This window comes from Syngnathus scovelli, chromosome 22, assembly GCF_024217435.2.
Source record: "Syngnathus scovelli strain Florida chromosome 22, RoL_Ssco_1.2, whole genome shotgun sequence".
Classification (NCBI taxonomy): domain Eukaryota; kingdom Metazoa; phylum Chordata; class Actinopteri; order Syngnathiformes; family Syngnathidae; genus Syngnathus; species Syngnathus scovelli.
Genome location: NC_090868.1, coordinates 4,264,922 through 4,288,036, shown reverse-complemented (window position 1 = coordinate 4,288,036; position 23,115 = coordinate 4,264,922). Strand labels below are relative to the sequence as shown.

The 23,115-nt window shown below is 39.8% G+C and overlaps 3 protein-coding genes across 5 annotated transcripts; 1 reads left to right on the top strand and 2 right to left on the bottom strand.

Moving 5' to 3' along the window:
* Window positions 1-178: 178 nt before the first annotated feature.
* rab19 (RAB19, member RAS oncogene family) lies at window positions 179-2,695 on the bottom strand. Its single transcript, XM_049761302.2, has 4 exons — window positions 1,981-2,695; window positions 828-1,011; window positions 655-758; window positions 179-593 (listed from the first exon to the last, which is right to left on the bottom strand). The coding sequence occupies exons 1-4, from the start codon at window positions 2,173-2,175 to the stop codon at window positions 405-407; spliced, it is 672 nt and encodes a 223-aa protein (XP_049617259.1). The 5' UTR covers window positions 2,176-2,695; the 3' UTR covers window positions 179-404.
* A 394-nt stretch (window positions 2,696-3,089) lies between these two features.
* On the top strand, window positions 3,090-12,333 carry LOC125992349 (tetraspanin-8). 2 transcript variants are annotated; one of them, XM_049761298.2, is made up of 9 exons: window positions 3,091-3,349; window positions 4,076-4,141; window positions 4,392-4,505; window positions 4,582-4,656; window positions 4,712-4,810; window positions 4,898-4,984; window positions 5,505-5,564; window positions 11,469-11,552; window positions 11,628-12,333. In XM_049761298.2, the coding sequence occupies exons 1-9, from the start codon at window positions 3,167-3,169 to the stop codon at window positions 11,730-11,732; spliced, it is 873 nt and encodes a 290-aa protein (XP_049617255.1). In that variant the 5' UTR covers window positions 3,091-3,166; the 3' UTR covers window positions 11,733-12,333. The 2 variants fall into 2 exon arrangements, with proteins under 2 accessions (XP_049617256.1, XP_049617255.1); XM_049761299.2 differs by lacking the exon at window positions 11,469-11,552 and having other exon boundaries at window positions 3,090-3,349.
* A 71-nt stretch (window positions 12,334-12,404) lies between these two features.
* Window positions 12,405-21,743, bottom strand: LOC125992341 (tetraspanin-8). 2 transcript variants are annotated; one of them, XM_049761288.2, is made up of 11 exons: window positions 21,588-21,739; window positions 17,393-17,462; window positions 15,447-15,532; window positions 15,186-15,251; window positions 14,709-14,825; window positions 13,999-14,073; window positions 13,816-13,911; window positions 13,661-13,750; window positions 12,961-13,029; window positions 12,809-12,892; window positions 12,405-12,743 (listed from the first exon to the last, which is right to left on the bottom strand). In XM_049761288.2, the coding sequence occupies exons 1-11, from the start codon at window positions 21,660-21,662 to the stop codon at window positions 12,609-12,611; spliced, it is 963 nt and encodes a 320-aa protein (XP_049617245.1). In that variant the 5' UTR covers window positions 21,663-21,739; the 3' UTR covers window positions 12,405-12,608. The 2 variants fall into 2 exon arrangements, with proteins under 2 accessions (XP_049617245.1, XP_049617246.1); XM_049761289.2 differs by lacking the exon at window positions 14,709-14,825 and having other exon boundaries at window positions 21,588-21,743.
* Window positions 21,744-23,115: the final 1,372 nt, after the last annotated feature.

The following is a 23,115-nucleotide window of genomic DNA, read 5'->3' as shown; positions in this document are numbered from 1 at the left end:
GTTAACCAAATTACAACGCCAATGAGATTGTGGTGACGTTCATAGACTCTCCGCTTGGTGTCACTGTTTCACATTTTAGAACAGCGCGGTACCTAAGCTTAATATATTTTTTTGTTAAACGTCGTTATTTAATTTAGGCTAATATTAACTTTCATTACAATGAGTTTCACGGCAAACATTTTGTTTCACATTTAATACAATTCAAAGTATCATTATGATCACAACAGAAAAATTAACTTTCACTTTGTGAGCCATTTTATGTCCACTGTCACCTGTTCTCAAACAGGGAAAAGCGTCCAACACTGAGAACGACATCAATCCATGAAAACTTCTGATCTTAAGAAAATGCAAAATTAGGTAATGTCTCTTGATTGGTTCCTCATTCATTGTCACGCGTGTCATCCTCAACAACACGACTTTTTGTCTGCAGATGTGAAAGCGCCCACTGTGCCGTTCACTGGACGGGAATTAGTTCTGAGGAGAAGTCGGGGTCTGCTGAAGCTTTCCAGCTCGTCCTGGTGGACCTGCATGCCGTTACGAGAGAGGAGCTCCTTCGCCATCATTACGAAGCTCTCCTCCACATTCTGACCCTCCTGATTTGGAAAGCCACACTTATGTCAGTACCAGCAGATTGACTTTATTTATTCATTTTACCTTAGCAGACGTTTCCAAAGCAGCAAGTGCACCCCTTTCATTTGCCAGGGAGCAGGCCTCCTCGAACAGAACCTCACGTTCCTCCTCCAAGTCACTTTTGTTACCTGAGTTAACAAAGACAGACATTCAAACAACAACCATTCATATACCGATGTGCCAAAGCGTACACTCACCGATAAGTACCAACACCACGTTAGCCGCCCCGTAAAGCTCCACTTCCCGTATCCAGTCGCTCACCGACTCAAAGGTGCCACGTCGTGTGATGTCATAGGTGATCATGGCGCCGTGAGCGCTACGGTAGTAGCTCTGAGTGATGGTCCGGAAACGTTCCTGTCCTGCCGTGTCCCACACTTGCATCTATTAAACAAGGTATTAATTGGTAAAATATTCACGTTCAATACCTACATAAGTAGTAAAACTGATTCCTGTACTGAAGTATTCTATTTTAAAAGATTACAAGGTTAATTAATATAGCTTGGTAGCATGTGACTAGCTATGTTAGTATGGCAACAGGTGTCATAGCAACGCTCATCCGCACTTGTTTACTGTAGCAAGTACAAAAGAGAAAGGGGAACAAGTTTTTGTCAAGTCACCTGAGGGCCCTGTGACATGTACACAAAGATTCATAGTTAACTAGCTAGCTAGCTGGATACTATATAAATAGATGCTATTTGTTAGCTTGTTTATGGTCCTAAATATGTGCTAGCATAAAGCTAGCAGATGTTATGTAGCGTTAAACGTCTTTTTTTGTTTGTTTACTATGCCAAACTGATGCTTGTTGTGTAAGTGAGTTGAGTAGAATGCCAACGCTACAAAATGTTTGCTAGCAAGCCAAAGCAAACAAACAGCCAAATGACATAATTGCCTAAGTCATTTTAAACTTTGTCGTAATTCTGGCTTACTGCCATAATTTTAACACGATATCGACTTTAGCAGAACCAATCATTATGCAGCTTATCTACTTGTCAATGGTTCTTTTACCGAGACGTCACGCAGAGGAACCTGATGAACCGGTTCTCGTTTCCAGAGGCCGGACGGACTTGTTTTGGATACTAAAAGCTCCCTTTGTAATTAAAACCCAGAAAACTTACGCTTGATGACATTAATAGTCTTTTTAAAGACCAGTTTGAGTTTAGGCATGTTAGCGTTGTAATCAACTGATTCCACAAAAAACTTAAAGGCAAAAACAAGGAACTAATTTGAGTGCTTCCTTATCTTTTGTATCAACAGTCACATGCTTGGACTTTTTTGTCAGACTTTGTCTTCAATGGATTAGATATCAAACCTCCCTGAAAGCTGGTAACAGCAAATCAATATGTTACTGACCTTAACTTTCTTGCCTTCAATATCCAAAGTGCGTACAGTAAAATCCACTCCAATGGTGTTCTGCTGCTTCTCTGAAAAAACTCCAGACTTGAAGTTCTGGACCACGCAGGTTTTCCCCACATTGGAGTCCCCGATTAGGATGATCTTGAATAAATAGTCGAAGGAGTCGTCATGTTCCAGCCCTGGAGTTTGCATCCTGGAGGATGTTTGGAAGGGTCGGTGGGGGTGTCTGGCCCGATTTTTAGGCCGCCGGGATGCCGGGTGATATTTTGGGCAAAATCAATTTGCACAAGCAAATATGTCTCACCGCGGGGTAAATTGGAACGAATGTGTCCGCATTAATCCCGTCCGACCAGTTCCTGAAGACTCTTTGTTAGATAGTTTTGTTTAAAGGTTAAAAAGTTCTTGACATTTTCCTTGCAATTTCCAAGCTAGCAATCTTTTGTTTTGGAGTATCTCTGCCCTCAGGCGGTGACCCTCTTCAAGGGTAACTGCAGCGCAAAACACATCCCTCAATTCCACGATCTTCGAAAGTTGATCCACTTGACTGAATTCTCTTTACATTCAGAGACAACACCAAAAAAAAAAGTCCTTTTTCCGTCTTATCAACCTGTTCTTCCTTTTGTGTTGTCCTTTCTGGCCGCTTTAGTACCATCAGTCCTCTTGTAGCGACTTCAGTTCCTCCCCCTTCTCTCTCGCTCTCTACCTCACACCTGTAGAAACAATAGAATCCCACCCTACCTGTTCTAGATAAAACGGTGTCCTGTCCCTTTAAGAATGTTGAATTGTGGGAAATGAAGTTATACTTATTTGAATTTCTCCAGGTTTTAAACACTATGAGCAATAAATTATTGCATTATTGCCAATAGTACTAAGAGAAAAAGAACAATCCTGAAATAATTATTACTATTCCAGTAATAGGAAAAAAAAAAGCCTAAATTATTATAATACCTTAGCATTCATTTTTTTAATGCAATACAAAATGTGCTTTTGTAAAATCTGTTTGGTTCCTAATGATGACCGTTGCCGTTTTTCTTCTTTTAATTCAAATTCAAGTTATGACTGGCACTGCACGTCTCGGTTACGTCACATGTAACGTAATCCCAACGATTCTAAGAATTACTAGTGTCCCTGAACGCAGCAACATCCAGCGCATCGCCCCAGTGACGTCCCCGCACGCTTTCGGATGCCGTTACGTTCTAAACATCACCAGCACGCCTCTTTGCCCGTTCTCCTTCTCCCGTGTGCTTTCAGGGCGTTGTCAAAGCTGGGGGTCTGCGGCGGTGACATGCAGCGGAACGCGGTGGTCGTGGTGGCGGATAAAACGAGCCTGAAGAGGCCGTTCATATTCGCCTGCGCTGTCAACATGGTAGGTGCATCGCCGACCGGTTGAGGGATGAATTGAGACAACTTGTGCTCAAAATAAATAAATAAATAAATAAATAAATAAACAGAGGCCTTGTGCACAGTCCTGCTATAATTTTGAGGGGATTTTTGACATTTGCGGGTTCGACTTGAATAAATGGCAGATGACGTCACGTGGAAGCCATCCATCAGAATGCACGTTTTTTAAGGTGAATGTTGTGGAGGCCAAAACAACATCCAAGCGTGTCTGATATTTCAAAGTTTTATTGTTTTGGCCCATGCAGGGTTGGCCAAAATTAGGCATTTGAAATTGTAGATTAAAACAATACAGCTTTGAAAACATTTATTTGAAACCTGAACATGTTGTATATTAAAACGTGGAAATGTATTGTGAACTAATAAATAAAATTTAACTTAATAACACAAGTTAAAAATAAAATATTTTCCAAATCTTAAATACAAATGCATGGAGAAAAAGTTTAATGCTGCTGAAGTTACCAGAGGCAGTGATCTACCACTTACCACTAGAGGGAGCCCTCACTTTGAGAATCACTGAAAAATGAAAATAATTTTGTGATATAATAAAAAAAACACATATGTTAGGTTCATTAAAGTCTCTAAATTTATTTAAAGAACTAATAAATAGAATGTTGTTGGCTGGATGAATTATTGAAGCCTTTAAAAAAAATAACCCTGAACCAAGCAGACCATGTCGTTTACCTCCTCCAAGGCTCTGTGCTTCTTCATGCTGATCATGACGGCAGTTGGCCACCGGGACCTCCTGCAAGCGGGTCAGGTGGGACTCCTAAAGTGTTACCGTTGTGGCGAGCATCTCTTTTCCGCTGGCATGTCCTTGAGCGAGACAATAAATTATCATCAGACCCTGTACATGTGACCCTGACCTTTCACCCCACCCTCCCCATTTTTACAGCATTGATTAACCACCACTCAACTCACGTTTTTATATCATTTTTAATTTGTTGATGTCGCTAGTATTCGTGATACCCGAGTACGTATATAAATCTCGACATTTTTTGTCTTCTAAGCTGGTGTCCAACGTGTCCGTGGTGATTTTATACATCCTGGAGATTGCCTGCCTGCTGCTGTCCGTGCTCGGGGTATTCGGAGCCTGCACAGGGAGGAGGTGGTGTTTGATTCTGGTAATTCAAATATTCTGTATAACATCATCAAACAGGGGTGTGTAGACTTTTTATTCCAATTGTGTGACATTTCCAGTTTGCAGCCGGGATGGCAGCAGCCAGTCAAACGATCATCGTCAAAACAGCGTTAAGCTACCAGGACATTTACGAGGTAGACTATGCACGCACTGTTTTGTTTTCAATCGACCTTAAGAGGCTCTTTTTAGAAAGGGGTAGCGAGAGAGGAGTCCAAGTTGCTGTCCATGATGCCTCTGAGTACCACCAGCAAAGTTAACAGGACCTTACTTCATAGTATTCAAGCACATGTAAGCTCATTCATCAATAATGCAGTAGATTTCCATTTCTATAAATAGACTGATCGTATTGTGTGTGTATATGTGTGTTCTCACTAGTTTAAATGCTGTGGGGTCATTGAAGGCTACAAAGACTGGGGCACAGCCATCCCTGCTTCCTGTCATTGTCAGTCGCCAGGAAAATGCGTGAGTATCACTTTAAGATACAGTACACTACATATTGAATAGTTTGCAGGAGTGCAAAATAAAATAAAATTGAAATTATGTCATCAAAGGATGAGGTGATTATTTTATAGATTTAAAAAAATATTTTTTTCCAAGGATAAATGATCAAGGTATTTTTAAAAATTGAATCAAATACAGCCGACAACAATAAAATAATCTGATCATCTAATCTCACTCAAGAAAATGACATACTTTTTAATGTATTCAACAAGGTAAATATTTTACAACTTCTTTAAAATATATATATATTTAGCAAATGTTAAGGTGGCCTTATGAAGAATACACAGTAAGTCAGTCCGTTGATAGTCATCTGAATATTTTACAATTCTATTATATTTTAGAATTGAAAACACTACGTAATCAAGGATTAGACAATTGAAGAAAAAAAACTTGTTCAGTTCCTGTTTTTCTTTGGTTGCGTAACAGCGTCCTCTGTCGGTTTTTGAGAGGATTGTTATACTTTTTTTTTTTTGCTTAACAGATACGACTGCGAGGCAGCGCAACTCTAGGGGCTCCAAAGAACCAATATGTCTATCAAGAGGTAAAAAAAAAAAAAAGTATACATATATTTATGTATTGTGTTGTGTGTCCATGAGTGACGTCACAAATCAAACAGCCTGGTGTGGCATTTATCAGTTAACTGTTGACCGTGATTTTTCCCTAATGAAGTGGCCTGTTATTAGATACACCTAATAAGTGGTAGTGTACCTAATGAGGTGTCCGAGTGACGTCACAGATCAACTAGCCAATCAGGAAGTGGGGGTGAGGGTGGGTGGGGCACATTTCAGTTTCAGTTAAGCTTTGACCATGATTTTTCCCTAATGAAGTGGCCTGATATTAGGTACACCTGAAAGTGGTGGTGTACCTAATGGAGTGTCCGAGTGACGTCACAGATCAACCAGCCAATCAGGAAGTGCAGGAGAACCCTAACTCTAATATAAAATTCTGCCTTGAAACCCTAACCCTAGCTTTAAACCCTACTTTAATGCCAAAATGATTCTATTGGGTAGCACCAAGCAACTATGTTGCAATTTTTTCCAGGATAAAATGTTTGAGATCCCATTAAGATTTGAACTCAGATCACTGGGTGCACAGTCCAGTGCAGTTACCACTCCACTATGTAAGGCTGGTGGAATTGATGGTGTATGCTGTAGCAGTGATGTGTGGTGAGGTCCATGACTGGGGAGGCTCTGACGTCATCATCTAGTATGAAACCCTACTTTGAAACCCTAACCCTAGCTTTAAACCTTACTTTGAAACCCTAACACTAGTATGAAACCCTACTTTGAAACCCTAAGCCTAGCTTTAAACCCTAGTTTGAAACCCTAGCACTAGTATTAAACCCTACTTTGAAACCCTAACCCTAGCTTTAAACCCTAGTTTGGAACCCTAACTCTAGTATGAAACCCTACTTTGAAGCCCTAACCCTATCTTTAAACCGTACTTTGAAACCCTAACTCTAGTATGAAACCATACTTTGAAACCCTAACCCTATCTTTAAACCCTTCTTTGAAACCCGAACTCTAGTATAAAACCCTAATTTGAAGCCCTGACCCTAGTTTTAAACCCTACTATGAAACCTTAACTCTTGTATGAAACCCTACTTTGAAACCCTAACCCTAGTTTGAAACCCTAGTTTGCAACCCTAACCCTAGCTTTAAACCCAAGTTTGAAAGCCTAACCCCAGCTTTAAACCCTACTTTGAAACCCTAACTCTGGTATGAAACCCTACTTTGAAACCCTAACCCTAGCTTTAAACCCTAGTTTGGAACCCTAACTCCAGTGTGAAACCCTACTTTGAAGCCCTAACCCTATCTTTAAACCGTACTTTGAAACCCTAACTCTAGTATGAAACCCTACTTTGAAACCCTAACCCTAGCTTTAAACCCTAGTTTGGAACCCTAACTCTAGTATGAAACCCTACTTTGAAGCCCTAACCCTATCTTTAAACCGTACTTTGAAACCCTAACTCTAGTATGAAACCATACTTTGAAACCCTAACCCTATCTTTAAACCCTCCTTTGAAACCCTAACTCTAGTATGAAACCCTAATTTAAAGCCCTGACCCTAGTTTTAAACCCTACTTTGAAACCTTAACTCTTGTATGAAACCCTACTTTGAAACCCTAACCCTAGTTTAAAACCCTAGTTTGAAACCCTAACCCTAGCTTTAAACCCAAGTTTGAAAGCCTAACCCCAGCTTTAAACCCTACTTTGAAACCCTAACTCTGGTATAAAACCCTACTTTGAAACCCTAACCCTAGGTTTAAACCCTAGTTTGGAACCCTAACTCTAGTATGAAACCCTACTTTGAAGCCCTAACCCTATCTTTAAACTGTACTTTGAAACCCTAACTCTAGTATGAAACCCTACTTTGAAACCCTAACCCTAGCTTTAAACCTTAGTTTGGAACCCTAACTCTAGTATGAAACCCTACTTTGAAGTCCTAACCCTATCTTTAAACCGTACTTTGAAACCCTAACTCTAGTATGAAACCATACTTTGAAACCCTAACCCTATCTTTAAACCCTACTTTGAAACCCTAACTCTAGTATGAAACCCTAATTTGAGGCCCTGACCCTAGTTTTAAACCCTACTTTGAAACCTTAACTCTTGTATGAAACCCTACTTTGAAACCCTAACCCTAGCTTTAAACCCAAGTTTGAAAGCCTAACCCCAGCTTTAAACCCTACTTTGAAACCCTAACTCTGGTATGAAACCCTAATCCTAGCTTTAAACACTAGTTTGGAACCCTAACTCTAGTATGAAACCCTACTTTGAAGCCCTAACCCTATCTTTAAACCGTACTTTGAAACCCTAACTCTAGTATGAAACCATACTTTGAAACCCTAACCCTATCTTTAAACCCTACTTTGAAACCCTAACTCTAGTATGAAACCCTAATTTGAAGCCCTGACCCTAGTTTTAAACCCTACTTTGAAACCTTAACTCTTGTATGAAACCCTACTTTGAAACCCTAACCCTAGTTTGAAACCCTAGTTTGAAACCCTAACCCTAGCTTTAAACCCAAGTTTGAAAGCCTAACCCTAGCTTTAAACCCTACTTTGAAACCCTAACTCTGGTATGAAACCCTACTTTGAAACCCTAACCCTTGCTTTAAACCCTAGTTTGGAACCCTAACTCTAGTATGAAACCCTACTTTGAAGCCCTAACCCTATCTTTAAACCGTACTTTGAAACCCTAACTCTAGTATGAAACCATACATTGAAACCCTAACCCTATCTTTAAACCCTACTTTGAAACCCTAACTCTAGTATGAAACCCTAATTTGAAGCCCTGACCCTAGTTTTAAACCCTACTTTGAAACCTTAACTCTTGTATGAAACCCTACTTTGAAACCCTAACCCTAGTTTGAAATCCTAGTTTGAAACCCTAACCCTAGCTTTAAACCCAAGTTTGAAAGCCTAACCCCAGCTTTAAATCCTACTTTGAAACCCTAACTCTGGTATGAAACCCTACTTTGAAACCCTAACCCTAGCTTTAAACCCTAGTTTGGAACCCTAACTCTAGTATGAAACCCTACTTTGAAGCCCTAACCCTATCTTTAAACCGTACTTTGAAACCCTAACTCTAGTATGAAACCATACTTTGAAACCCTAACCCTATCTTTAAACCCTACTTTGAAACCCTAACTCTAGTTTGAAACCCTAATTTGAAGCCCTGACCGTAGTTTTAAACCCTACTTTGAAACCTTAACGCTTGTATGAAACCCTACTTTGAAACCCTAACCCTAGTTTGAAACCCTAGTTTGAAACCCTAGCCCTAGCTTTAAACCCAAGTTTGAAAGCCTAACCCCAGCTTTAAACCCTACTTTGAAACCCTAACTCTTGTATGAAACCATACTTTGAAACCCTAACCCTATCTTTAAACCCTACTTTGAAACCCTAACTCGAGTATGAAACCCTAATTTTAAGCCCTGACCCTAGTTTTAAACCCTACTTTGAAACCTTAACTCTTGTATGAAACCCTACTTTGAAACCCTAACCCTAGCTTTAAACCCAAGTTTGAAAGCCTAACCCCAGCTTTAAACCCTACTTTGAAACCCTAACTCTGGTATGAAACCCTACTTTGAAACCCTAACCCTAGCTTTAAACCCTAGTTTGGAAGCCTAACTCTAGTATGAAACCCTACTTTGAAGCCCTGACCCTATCTTTAAACCCTACTTTGAAACCCTAACTCTTGTATGAAACCATACTTTGAAACCCTAACCCTATCTTTAAACCCTACTTTGAAACCCTAACTCTAGTGTGAAACCCTAATTTGAAGCCCTGACCCTAGTTTTGAACCCTACTTTGAAACCTTAACTCTTGAATGAAACCCTACGTTGAAACCCTAACCCTAGTTTGAAACCTTAGTTTGAAACCCTAACCCTAGCTTTAAACCCAAGTTTGAAAGCCTAACCCCAGCTTTAAACCCTACTTTGAAACCCTGACTCTGGTATGAAACCCTACTTTGAAACCCTAACCCTAGTTTGAAACCATACTTTGAAACCCTAACCATTGCTTTAAACCCATGTTTGAAGCCCCAACTATGGCTTTAAACCCTACTTTGAAACCGTGAAAGAATGAAAGAATTGAAAATGAAAGAATGCCTTTCCCCAGATATTAATTATTCAGTCACAGATCGCCATGTGTGTGATATCTGTGATATATATATCTAGGGCACTGGTCCTCGGGGCTGCATTCCAACATGTTTTCCCTCGTTAGGTGCACCTGTGTGTAAAGTTTGGCTCCTGCAGCACGTGAAAATGCCCTCAACTTTTCACGCAGGTGTGTTTAACGAGGGTAACTTGGAAACTATATTGGAACGTGGCCCCCGAGGACTGGAGTTCGACACCCCTGGCAAATTTACTCAAATATGTTCATGAAAACACTTTCCTCCATGCCTTATCATCAATCAGGACAGCATGTATTTATTTATTTATGGTTTCCAGCTGCACTTATATTATACTGTATGTTCATCTTGAACAAGAACAAAACACAGTCACCATAAAAAAAAAACATTCCCTCGTTAAGCGCACCTGCGTGAAAACTTTTAGCTCCTGGAGAACATGAAATGAGCTAAAAGTTTTCACGCAGGTGCGCTTAACGAGGGTCACTTGGAAAACATATTGGAACGCGGCCCACCGAGGACTGGCGTCCGACACCCCTGGCAAATTTGTTAAAATATGTTCATGAAAACACTTTCCTCCATGCCCTATCATCAATCAGGACAGCATGTATTTATTTATTTATGGTTTCCAGCTGCACTTATTATACTGTATGTTCATCTTGAACAAGAACAAAACACAGTCACCATAAAAAAAAAAACCATTCCCTCGTTAAGCGCACCTGCGGGAAAACTTTTAGCTCCTGGAGAACATGAAATGAGCTAAAAGTTTTCACGCAGGTGCGCTTAACGAGGGTCACTTGGAAAACATATTGGAACGCGGCCCACCGAGGACTGGCGTCCGACACCCCTGGCAAATTTGTTAAAATATGTTCATGAAAACACTTTCCTCCATGCCCTATCATCAATCAGGACAGCATGTATTTATTTATTTATGGTTTCCAGCTGCACTTATTATACTGTATGTTCATCTTGAACAAGAACAAAACACAGTCACCATAAAAAAAAAAACCATTCCCTCGTTAAGCGCACCTGCGGGAAAACTTTTAGCTCCTGGAGAACATGAAATGAGCTAAAAGTTTTCACGCAGGTGCGCTTAACGAGGGTCACTTGGAAAACATATTGGAACGCGGCCCACCGAGGACTGGAGTCCGACACCCCTGGCAAATTTGTTAAAATATGTTCATGAAAACACTTTCGTCCAAGTCTTATCATCAATCAGGACAGCATGTATTTATTTGTGGTTTCCAGCTGCACTTATTTTATACTGTATGTTCATCTTGTACAAGAACAAAACACAGTCACCATAAAAAAAAAAAAAACATTCCCTCGTTAAGTACACCTGCGTGAAAAGTTGGGCTCCTGGAGCGCATGAAAATGCCCTCAACTTTTCACGCAGGTGTGTTTAACGAGGGTGACTTGGAAAACATATTGGAACGCGGCCCCTCGAGGACTGGAGGTCGACACCCCTGGTTTAAGTGAAAAGAGCCCCACCCGCCCTCACCCCCACCTCCTGATTGGCTGGTTGATTGATCTGTGACGGCACTCGGACTCTTCATTAGGTACACCACCACTTTCAAGTGTACCTAATAACAGGCCAGTTCATTAGGGAAAAATCATGGCCAAAGCTTAACTGAAAGTGAAAAGTGCCCCACCCGCCCTCACCCCCACCTCCTGATTGGCTGCTTGATCTATGATGTCACTCGGACACTTCATTAGGTACACAAAAAAAAAAAAAAGAATAAATAAATAAGGAATGTCCATGCGTTTTTAGATATATGTTTTAATTTATATTCATTACTGTGTCAAATCTACAGGCTTGCCTTCCAATCTATGTCTCGGCATTGAAGCGAGCATTTTCATTGGCCATGGGGATTAAATTTGGAAGTGGGGTTTTCTGGGTAGGTCTCTTTTTTTTTCTCAATCACTTTGCCCCCTTTATCCAAGCAATAATATGCACATTTTAATTTCACAAGGCGGTTCTGCTGGTGATGAGCTTAAAGCTGATGGTGCAGATGAAGCGCAAACAGGAGTTCATGGCCCTGCTCCATTCCAATCGATACGTCCCCGGTGCCTTCTAGTCATCGCGCGGCGAACCTTTGTTGAATTTGCACATGTACAACACAATATGCTGTATACCATTAATAATCAGGCCATCATTTGAATATTACTTCAAATGCATGTAAACAAGACATGTAACCCACATGCATTTTGCCTATAAACATTTAGCCAATACAATTATGATCTGTATGATTATCTTAGTGGGTGTTAACCAGCATACTATCCCAGCATGCACTGGGGGGGAATAACATTTCCACACAAACCTGGAAAGACAGATATTAATATATCATAGAAATGTATTTAACCGACTTCTTTATGTATGGAGCACAGTGTTTGTTATTTAATCAGACAGGTTTGAATGGCATTAAAACAGAAATGACAGAGAATGTACATACATTGTATACACTGGAAACCTCAGTTTGTATCAAAGCACATTTATGGAGTCGTAAAGCTTTTTTTTATTATTATTATTTATTTCATCCATTTTATTTGAAGGGCAAAATGTGTGTACTTCATGCATTTTTTTTTTCCAAACTGTGTCCAATGAATATGTAATGGCATCAGTTATGTAATATACTTGATTGTAAATAGAGGAAATAAAATGTAAGAATTGTTGCTTTAGGTTGTTGGTTATTAATAAAGCTATAAACAGATAAAACCTTTAAGAACTCCTTTTACCAACAGGGGCAAAAAAAAATGCAATCAGTTTATTGCACAATTCAATTTTAAAACAAACAATAATAGGAACATCACAGCAAAAACGTCCTCACGGAATTCCTTCGAGGAATCCCATGCTTGCATTCAATTGCACACGATACAACATTCACTATTTCACAAATTTTGGTTAGGTTAAGCACTGATTTCACACACGTGACTTTTGAGGTGCGTCCAGACCATTAGGTGAGCTCCGCCGGCTCGGCGAGGACGGCGTAGTTACCCGTTTTGGCCTCTCGACTATACGCCACCACCAGCGTGTCCTTTTTTTCTCTTAGCTGACACAAGATGGCGATACTCAGCACGCACGACAACGTCTGGGGAGAAACAAGACCATTTAAAGTCCTTGCTCGGAATTGTCAAACATCCAGAAGGTCCATACCCAAAGTGAAGCCAGGCCCATTGAAAGGCCCACCCCGACGCTTATGGCCAAGTTTGTATGTGAAATCAGAATTGGTAGACATGGCTGCAACACACACACACATTATAATATTATATAAACATTAGTGAGTGTTCAATAAAAGTTTCCTGTACCTCTTTATAAATCATGACTGGCGTGTCCTCTGCGAGCTGGAACAGGCTGCTGTTCGTGGGGGCCTCAACCTGAACACAAAAAAAACTTGAATTTACATAACTAAAAAAGCTATGCTACCTCCTACTCCTTTTCGAGCATTCTTTATTGAGTTATTTATGTATATATTTTTTTCTCAGTTTGTTGGTTTATTGTTTGTTTGTTGTACGGACTTATATATGGAATTTTAAAGTGATTTTTTATCTCTTTTTTGTTTTGGATGTGTTCGAAATAAAGCTATCAATCAATCAAAAAAAAAACTAAAAAAGAAACGAATTTTACAGTTGGAACGTATTCTGCTGTGCAGTCCTTGGCCACAAGAGGGCAGTATTATTCAGTAAATACATTGAGCTCAGTGCTATCAATGCCGGTGTTCTTAGTTTTGTATAATATGTTAGCATTAAGATAGCTAGCTAAATTGCGATTTAATAGAAAGTGTAACTGCTTGTTTGATCTTTAATTTAACAATAAACTCCAACTGGGAATGTCAATAAACTTCTTGAAGCATCTTTTTGGAATAATTGTTGCTTTTTAGAAGCAAAATGAGGGTACAAGTGAGTAAACTGCGGTAACAGATTAGCAAAGCGAGGTGAAATATTAGTAAATGGAGAGCAGAAATTAAATGGGGTTTCGCAACACGGTGTTATTTTTTTGTATACTCACGCAATTGGACCAGGTGCTATTGCACAGGCAGGATTCGGAGATGTTATAGCCCCACTCCGTGTAGCCCTGCTCCACTCCACAGCATTCCATCTAGAAAGTAAACATAAGAACAAGAAGTCCTCCATTTTGTATTTACGCCAGCTGTTGTCACCCACTTCTATTTGGGTCTTCTGCAGGATTTTCATATTGATCTCAGTGGCGTTGCTAATCGGTTGCATGCCTAGGTATAATTCAGACACGGTCTTGATGAGCTGCAAATGAGAGCACACACATGGATTGGTTGTGGTGTCATTCATCAGAGTTGACAAGAACGTAAAGAAAACATGTCTGGGAATTACCATGGGGTGCACGATCAGCACATTGATGGTTACCCAAAGCAGAAACAGGCTGCCCAGGATCTTTAAAACTGTGAACTGAGATGCACAACACAAAAGTCGGAAGGAAAACACAGGAGATATAAAAAGTCTACACTCCCCTGTTCAAATGCCATTTATGTATTTTTTTTCCATTTTCATAATTCCTTCCACCTTGTCCGAGTTCCGAAAAGAAAATACAACTGAACTCTACAATGGATTAAATTCAGTGGTACCACCAGAGCAGGGGTGTCAAACTCATTTTTTTCGCGGGCCGCATTGTAGTCATAGCTTCTTCCGGAGGGCCATTATGACGGTCAACCCAAATAAATGTATGAGCACCTCATATTGTATACAGTAAAAGCTACAAAACAAACTGACAAATAACTCGTTTTCAAATTAGACGAATAAAAACTGGTCAAATATTTAAAAGTGAAGACAATTTGCAATTCTAGTAACGACACACGAATTTGATGTACAATTTATCTTCGCGGGCCACATCAAATGATGTGGCGGGCCGTATCTGGCCACTGGGCCTTGAGTTTGACACCTGTCCACTAGAGGGAGCCGCTGACACCACTAGTGGTTTTCGTACCCCACTTTTAGAATCATTCTACTTTTTAAATACGAGTTTTTTTGCCAACTCTGTCCTCATGTGTGTAAGTGTGCGTTTGTGTGTGTGTGTGTTCACCCACCACAATGAGCCCCCATCTCTTCTTTTTGCATGCACCATATATGCCGATGATGGGCAGTATCAGAGTAGTGATGGACAAAGCGTACATGGTGTTGATGCCCATGACCATATCCTCAAACTGTGGATTTGTTAAAGTCGTCATTATTATGATCATAAGTATCCGCCAAACTGTATCCTTTATATTTATATTGTCTGTCTACATGTTTTGCTGCACCATTCTGTTCCACCTCACAAATGACGCACATAACAAATGATGAAGGGCTGAACATTGACCCTTGCGGGACACCAAACAATTTAAATAAGAGAAATCACCGAAGCTAGCAAACCGCTGTCCGTTCCATAGATAGCTTTTGATCCACGTGACCTCCAATGAAGCTTTTAAAGTAATAAATTTAAGTAGCTTGTCTGCTTTTCGTCTTTATGTGACGCACGACATTCCCGGAGAGAGAAAGCAGATTTGGCAGTTAGGGGGCGTTACCTCCTCATTCTGATGGTAGTACCCGTGGCTGAAAAGGGTCCCGGCCAACATGAGCGCGCCGGCCGTCTGCGATGAAAAAAAATAATTAAAAAAATGATCAGTGACAGCACACAACGTGACACGTTACAAGTTTCGACATGACTTTGTTACAGATAGATTGTCTTTTTCTGAAAATCTGTCAGGCGAGCCTCAATAACATGCTACATAATGAAACTGGAAATGAAGTGGAAACATATGCATTGGGGAAAAACAAACACTCACCGCCATCAGAATTGTGACAATAATGAAACTCCTTTTCAACCAGATGTTCACTTTCCCCATTTTGTCTCCTGCAATCCTCCTGTAGTCTTAAAACAAACAAAAAAGAAGAGTAACGACGTCTTCTCAACAGTGACGCTTACAAATGTGCAAAACAAAAAGGCAAAAAAAAAAAAAAAAAAAAATCCTACACGCCCCCCCGCCCCCCCTCCTTCTGAACTGTTCTGCTAGTGAGGAGAGGAAACTGGGGGGGGCGGGATTAGGACTGCATTGGGGACCGAACTTGGAGGTGGGGACGGTGGGGGCGAAACCAAGGATTTTCGGGAAGAAAGCTCAACAGATGTGCACATTGTTCATCCATCGCACTTTTTTTTTTCTCAATGTAAGGAGGGGGAACTCCTTCCCCAGCGCCTTCATCCAGATGTGTCCCGTGCTATGGAATGCTTAGAAGCAATTCTTCAATTCTTTTGGCAGGGTGCCTTTAAGACTAAAAGGAGGAATAAAAACTTGCTGATGAACGGACAAAAAAGCCATGGTGCAACTTGGTTTCCTCTCAGCCATAATAAAGCACACATTGTCTTCTTGTGTGACAAGAATCCCCCCCGCCCACCCCCGCAGACACCACACACACTAGCCATTTGATTAGCACTGCAAAAAACATCCCAATCTAAAACTAAGCATTTTATTCCTGCTTACACTTTCATCCCTCAAAAAGGAAGCAGGCTGTCAAGATAAGCTTCCGATAATCACCGAGAATAATATTTAGGAAATTCCATGAATCCATCCCAGAAACCCCTCCTCCCCAAAACACATAATAGCTGGACACTGGTGGAGCTAAGGAGGAGGGGACACACCAGTTTCTGACCAAAAAGCAGAGAAAAAGAGTAAATGAGCATTTTAACAGATCATTGACCCCGCTTGCTAATATTTTGTTGCTTTTGTGACTCTTCAAACAAGACTAAAATCCATCTGTGTGAGTGTCAAAGTGTGAGCTGTGACCTACAGCAGCTCCTTGTGCGAATTTTTTGCAGTTCATTTTCACACAACTCTTGTCCACTCCTGAATTACGTGAAAATAAATTAGCAATTCCTGAGGGCTATTCCTCAAACATTGTGAATTGTTTCTGAGAAAGAAAAAAAAAAAAAGGCACAGCATGTTTCCAAGCTTCAACTGGGCCGACCTCTGGGGGTCACGCTGAGAGCAGAAAACCATCTGTGCAACACGTCACCTTGCGTTTACTCCTTCACACGTCACGTTTACATAAACAACCGGGGCCAGATTTCCACATGCTTGGCTAGCTTGCCCCCCCTTCCTTTTCCTCTCCCCAAACCATCACAAAGGGGGCTCTTGCTATTTTCTGTCGCGTATTAAAGCTACAAACGTTTACATTATCCTCCAGGTCAGCGTGGATAGAAAGACGACGTAGAGGAAGTGGATGGGGTAAACATGACAGGTTATGATTGTTGCGGGTGCCTGCCGAGGCTCTTAAAGTGTCAAAACATTTGCCACAGCATTCGTGGCGCAGATGAAAAACCAGCCCGATGACAGTAAACCTGTCAGAAGGCCAAGTTGCACAACACGGAAGCTGTCCGCCACCAACCACGAGAGAGAGACAACAAAGAAAGGAAAAAAGAAAAAGAGTGTATGAAAGAGAAAGAGAGCGAGAAAGAAAGATATGAAGGAAAGAATAAACTTTCCTATCGATTCCATACAGACATGTTTAAGAAAAATAGTTTGACAGTTGAGATGTTTCGCTGCAGTAAGTGCTATGCGGGCTCCCTCTGGCGGAATGACAAAGAATCACAGACGTTATGTTACAAAAGTAATGTCTGCACGTACTTAAAATCAACTAAACGATTTTATGCGCTATACATTTTAATTGAATCATTATTTGATTCGTTTTTTAAATTCTATTAATATATTACAATAAAATAAAAAAAGGAACTCACCATCATCAAGCTTGTCATCATGATGAAACTCCTTTTCAACCAGATGTTCATCTTCGTCATTTTGTTCCCGCTGTTAAAATGAAAATAAATCAGAAATTAGGATCATATTTCCAAGGATTAGTCCGTTGTTAGTTAGTTTTCCAGAATGTTTGGTGGTTTGTTTGATCGCTGCTGATGAAAATAAATCATCTTTTATTGCAGTGTGCTGTTATTACCGCTAGATGTCAGTAGAATCACTCCGGAAATAATAGCTTACGTCTCCTGTCCTGATTACATTAAGTTACTCATTTAGATTACAAGTTAAATTCAGCAGTTGACAACCCCGCTTAACACAAAATTGATAACCATTTTAGTCGATATTTAGTTTTAAAGTGCATTTTTAAAACTGATGTTTGAGATTTTTTTTTTTTAAATTTACAATAACAAAAACAAAATATTTTTTTACTTTAAAAAAGTCTTTTTTAAGAGTATTTATGGGTTTCTAACTGTAGATTCAGTCTAAGCTGGGTTTGTGTTTTTGAATTTGAGATGTGGCAGGCAACTCAAATTTCACTTTGATTGGCATTTTTACTCACCAGTTTACAATTACAATTTAATTTATCAAATGAGTTGCGCTTTATATAAATTTAGAGTCAATTTTGATCTGTATGACGTATACAAAAATGATAAAGTGACCTGATTGAACTGATACGTTTGAATCAAAAACCCTTCAAATTTCCTTCAATTCTATCTCACAAAACCTTTTTCATATCGGTAGCTGCTTTGTCGTGAGTGTTCCTTGTTGCCATGGCGCCGCAAGGATGAATGGTGTTTGAAGGGCAAATGGAGGGAAAGGCCCAACAAACCATTTGAATGAAAGCAAACGACTGGAAAGAATGAGTCCTCATTACACAGTAATACAAAAAAGATAGCGGAGGGGGGGGAAAAAAATATTATTTTATGGAGTGGGCGACTGGGACTGATACAGTGCGTGGAAATCGGAGAACAACATAATGTGTCGCATTTATAAAATAAAGATTTGAATATCAAAAACTTTTGATTCTGATGTGCCAAGCAGAATGGAATTTGTGAAAATGACAAATGAGGTCATCAATCTTGCGAATGCTTTTTCGACGACAACTAATGAGAATTGATGTGTTTCTTTCGCTGACTGATGGGGTCAGGTTAAAAATTTGCCGCCGATTTGACGATGCTCGTTTGTTTGATGTCATCTCATCTCTGACTGCAAATTGTCAGACTTGATAAAAGCTTGCCTTGGCAAAGGGAGGGACTTAAATTACTTGCTTTCATTGGCTCGCTAATATTGAAAAGAATACGTTTTCTGCAGCTCAAATCTTTTCAATCGAACCCACCAAGGCCGCCCTTTCGTGGTTGAACAAAATATCGAGCACCTTCAACTAAAGGTTGACGACTTGAATGCGCCACAGTCGCCATGGCAGCCAGATAAAGAATAGAGCCCCTTTTTAACATCAAGCGTTAGCATTAACGTTCGCGTTATAATTCCTCACAGTAAATTTGAATCAGAAATGGCTTACTGTGTTCCTAAATGGATTCAAAGTTAAATATAACTGAACTGTACTTAAAAAAAAAATCATTAGTTGATAAGAATTGTTCATAATTATCTGGCAAAGTTTTCTGGTTTTGTAATGTTTTTGCTCTGCACTTCACCTCTGCGCCTGTTGCCAAGCAACTCCTGACACTTTTGTCGGATGCTTGATTCTGTGTTTGTTTGCCTTGTACTTTAAAAAAAAAATAAAAAAATGTTTACATCATCCGGACTTAATCACACCAGGCAGCCTGGTTTGCAAAGATATAAAATGTGACGTAATCCTTCCCGGAGTTGTGAATAGACCGCTTTTTTAATATTGTCAAAAACTGAGTTCATTAAGACTAGCATGGTAGCTAAAAGCGTTGACGAGCCTCTTTGCTCATATTGACTAATTTAACGACTGATTTGTTATTTACGTACCATGACTTCACAATTGTGTACATGCTAGGTGCGTAGTGTTGATGTTTGATGATCCTTTTGTTTTAACCGTTTTGGAATTAGCTAAACTAATAAGTTGCCCCTCCCCCATTCCGATATAGGCGTGAGGATGAGCCGTACGCCCGAGTCTCTGGCTCTGAGTCACATTCCTTCCACTATCATCCCACTCAAACACAGACGGCGCCTTCAGCTGCGAATGTGATGCCAGTGATACATTCAGACGCTGGTAATCAAATGATGCTAATGAAACAAAGAGGCCCGCAGCGCCTCCAGGCACCAGTCCGTCTGAGCAGATAAACACCGGCAATCTCGCGGAGAGGCATTCTTAACATCCAAGGGGCTGCTGACATACTTTCGCCGCTCGGAAATAACACTTTGAAGAAAAATTCCACTTTCCAGCTCGACCCGTGTTGCTATTAAAATAAACATTTGGCGCCTTCTGTAGATTTCTAAATGCTTTTCAAATTGGAATATTAGAGGGAGCATATGAATCCTATTATGGCGTCACTCCATTTTAAGATTCTGTGATTAGTTTTCACATTTTTAATAGTAAATGTTAAGACATTGGTTAATACACGTTTGCTAGCGGCACAGGTAATAAATATTTCACCAAGCAGAATGACGGAAATCCTGTTTAATTACATGTGGATTAATAGAGCGATGAGATTTATGAATCCTAACTGGGCGGTTGAAAGGAGTTTAATGAGAAAAATTACTTTGCGAGATCAGTCTTACTGAAGGGCATGAGAGTTTCTATTCACACATTAAAATGGGAAAAATAGGATGAATGAGAGCAAAATGAATAATTTCTTGTAATTTGAGTGGATATCAAGAACACAATTTAGGTGTCAAGGTAGAATGTTGACAGGAAATTAATCGTGACCATCTTGAGGGTGAATCCAAAATTGACATTGGTTATGTAACTCAATACGGGGGAAAAAATTCAATGTATGTCCCTGTTCAAATAAACAGTCAATTCTTTTCATTTTATAGATTATGTCCTTCACGTCCCTGCAGCCTTTCTGCAATAATAATAATAAAAGAGAACGCACAGCACATAAGAGGCACGATGCGTTTTGCTTCACCGCCAGACGGATATTGTTAAGACGTGCGAATGATGGCTGAACAAAAGCAATTCGCGTTTGCGCTAAAATGGCTGGAAATTGTCTCAAATATATTGAAAATATATGTTATGATTAGGCAATGAATCATCAGATGCTGCCTGACATTCAAGGACACACAGTTTGCTAATACTAAGCTAATTAGCGTGTTGCCTAAGTGGTTTAATTTGGGGCGAAATATGGATTCTTACAAATTAAATTTTGGGATTATCTTTGAGGATAAACCATAGCATCTTTTTTTATTATTCTGCCGTCCCTCATCCAGGTTAATTTGCTTTAGATAAGTCTGTTTAGCTCAATGCTAACAAACAATGCAAACCGCCATAGACAGGTAATAAATAATTCCTCCTACATGAAATTAACAATTATTTGAGTTTATTTGTTCCGGAAAAGAGCATCTACTTTCTACTGTTCACTTCCGACATTCTTTTCAATTTGTTCATACAATGACAAAAGACAGCTAATATCGCTAACATCAAGTAGCTAGGCTGGCTAGCATAACATGCTAATGCTAACGTCCTGTGGCTACTGTTTCTTCTGCCGTGAAATAGAACATTGCTATTCTTCTCTGCAGGAACAGTGGACCAGCAATTGATAAATTGCAGTCGTTCACTGAAAATTAGGTTGTGAATAAGTTGTTCCACTGATACGGTGCACTTGTAGGGCATCTGGGTTTTGCGATTGGCAATATTTCCGCTTTGTAAAATGGTTGCACTTGAGAATTTCAACATGTTGATTGAAGTGGAGGTACTGAACAGACTGACAATCAGCAGAACTCTTGATCAAATCCAACCCAGTGCCCTTTTTTTTTTTTTTTTATTCAATCAGTAATTCACGACCCAGTTTAATTTTTAACAGTTGTCACCGACTGCCCTGTGATTGACTGGAGCAATCTTGCCTGGTTGTTGAAAGCAGTAATTCACTTTTCCTTCAATTGGAGCCCTCTCTTGAATCAACAGTGAGCTAGAATTAATTATTGGGTGGAACACCAAAACCAGCGATTTTCAAAATGTTCTGTGTGGAAAAAATAAATCACTGTCCATGTTTACATGCATGTTTTGAGTTTAAAAATAACCAATTGATTTACCTTTGATTGGAGACATTGAAGATTATTTCCATAGTTGGTATGTTGGAGGTTGAGCCACAAAAAAAAATCAAGCATTGGTGAGCCAGGGTGATTGCAAATCCAAAATGGAGAAAGTGCAAAAACAAGGAGCACTGGACAAAGACAGAACAGAAACAAACAGAAGACAAGCACACCTGGACAGAATAAGGAGGCAGCTGATTGGTGGAGACACAAGGAAGGGGCGGGGCAAATACAGATGGAATGAAACTGGAAAGTAATCCAGATTAGAATTTGAAATGCTGTTAAATAAATAAAATAAAACATCAACTGCTTTATGATTACTCCAAGTCATAATTCAAAATGAACTCAAAGGTCAAGCAAACATTTTATCATCACTGGATTTGAGAAGTGAATTTTATGTTGCGTAGCAACTGCCGAGCTCTAAAACTCAACACAGTCTGAATTAAATTGGGCATAAAAATGAACTTGGGGGATTTTTTTTTTTTACAAAACAAGAAAACAGATATTGTCATTTCGACAATTATCTCCTTCCATAAACAAGAAGGACTCATCTCAAGTGACAAATTCATCCCCCATGCAACCAGGAGACAATTTTAGATTCCAAATGAATCATCAATCAAAGTGGCAATGTTATGACTTTTAATTGGACTATTATAACCCTAAAAAAAACATTATTGCTTTCTTTAACAGTGAACAGAGTTTTTCATCCACCTCTTGCTGTGCAAACGCTTCTCGGTGCCAACTGATGAAAAGCTTTCATACCTCTGCAACACGGCAAATCCGCCAAGCTAAATTTAGCACGCTAACACGAGTGTCGCTTGCTCGCGACGCCTGATGCAACGTTACGCACAGGCTTACCTTTGCTTGACTGGCTCATTAAGACGCTGTTGGGTGCAACCAGTCTATGATCTCTCACCACTCGGTGACATGGAGGCAGATGAGCCGGAAAAGAGACTTCTGCTGATCAATTGGAGCGTCTGAACTAAATATTTAATCGTGTTTTTCCTGCCCGTCAACTCAGTGTGCGCTCTTTATATCGTCATGTTAGCATGCGGCGTTGTTAGAATGTGGCCTTGTTAGAATGCGGCCTTGTTAGCATGCAGCCTAGTTAGCATGCGGCCTTGTTAGTAGTGTTGCCAAAGTGAGCTTAGTTACTGTACCGATTACATGCTTTAAAAAGTCATTTAGTTACTAATTACTCAATATTAAAAGTAGCTACCGTATTTTCCGGACTGTAAGGCGCACCTAAAAACCTAGAATTTTCTCAAAAGCCAACAGCACGCCTTATAGGTCTTATATATGGACCAAATTCCTAAATTTAAACTGGCCCGAAGCATTGTGTCATGAAATCAATCATAAGTGGCCCGCTGAAGACTATGAATCATGAATCAAAAAGACTATGGATCATTATTTTGTGATTATAAACTAATTTGTTGCGACTGAAGTTGAAATAAAAAGATAAAATGGAGAATGATTTGGATTAAAAATCTGACATGATGCATTAATGGTGCGCTTTATAGTCTGGTGT

Excerpts from the sequence above, each read along its gene's own strand:
- rab19 (XM_049761302.2), bottom strand. The coding sequence starts at position 2,175 with ATGCAAACTCCAGGGCTGGAACATGACGACTCCTTCGACTATTTATTC. Across the intron at positions 759-827 it reads CGTGGTGTTGGTACTTATCG|GTAACAAAAGTGACTTGGAG; the intron begins GTGAGTGTACGC and ends TTGTTAACTCAG. Across the intron at positions 594-654 it reads CTTTGGAAACGTCTGCTAAG|GAGGGTCAGAATGTGGAGGA; the intron begins GTAAAATGAATA and ends TTTCCAAATCAG.
- LOC125992349 (XM_049761298.2), top strand. The coding sequence starts at position 3,167 with ATGCCGTTACGTTCTAAACATCACCAGCACGCCTCTTTGCCCGTTCTC. Across the intron at positions 4,657-4,711 it reads GCTACCAGGACATTTACGAG|AAAGGGGTAGCGAGAGAGGA; the intron begins GTAGACTATGCA and ends GGCTCTTTTTAG. Across the intron at positions 4,985-5,504 it reads GTCAGTCGCCAGGAAAATGC|ATACGACTGCGAGGCAGCGC; the intron begins GTGAGTATCACT and ends TTTGCTTAACAG.
- LOC125992341 (XM_049761288.2), bottom strand. The coding sequence starts at position 21,662 with ATGCTTGATTTTTTTTTGTGGCTCAACCTCCAACATACCAACTATGGA. Across the intron at positions 15,533-17,392 it reads TGATGACAAGCTTGATGATG|ACTACAGGAGGATTGCAGGA; the intron begins GTGAGTTCCTTT and ends GTTTGTTTTAAG. Across the intron at positions 14,826-15,185 it reads ACTACCATCAGAATGAGGAG|TTTGAGGATATGGTCATGGG; the intron begins GTAACGCCCCCT and ends ACAAATCCACAG.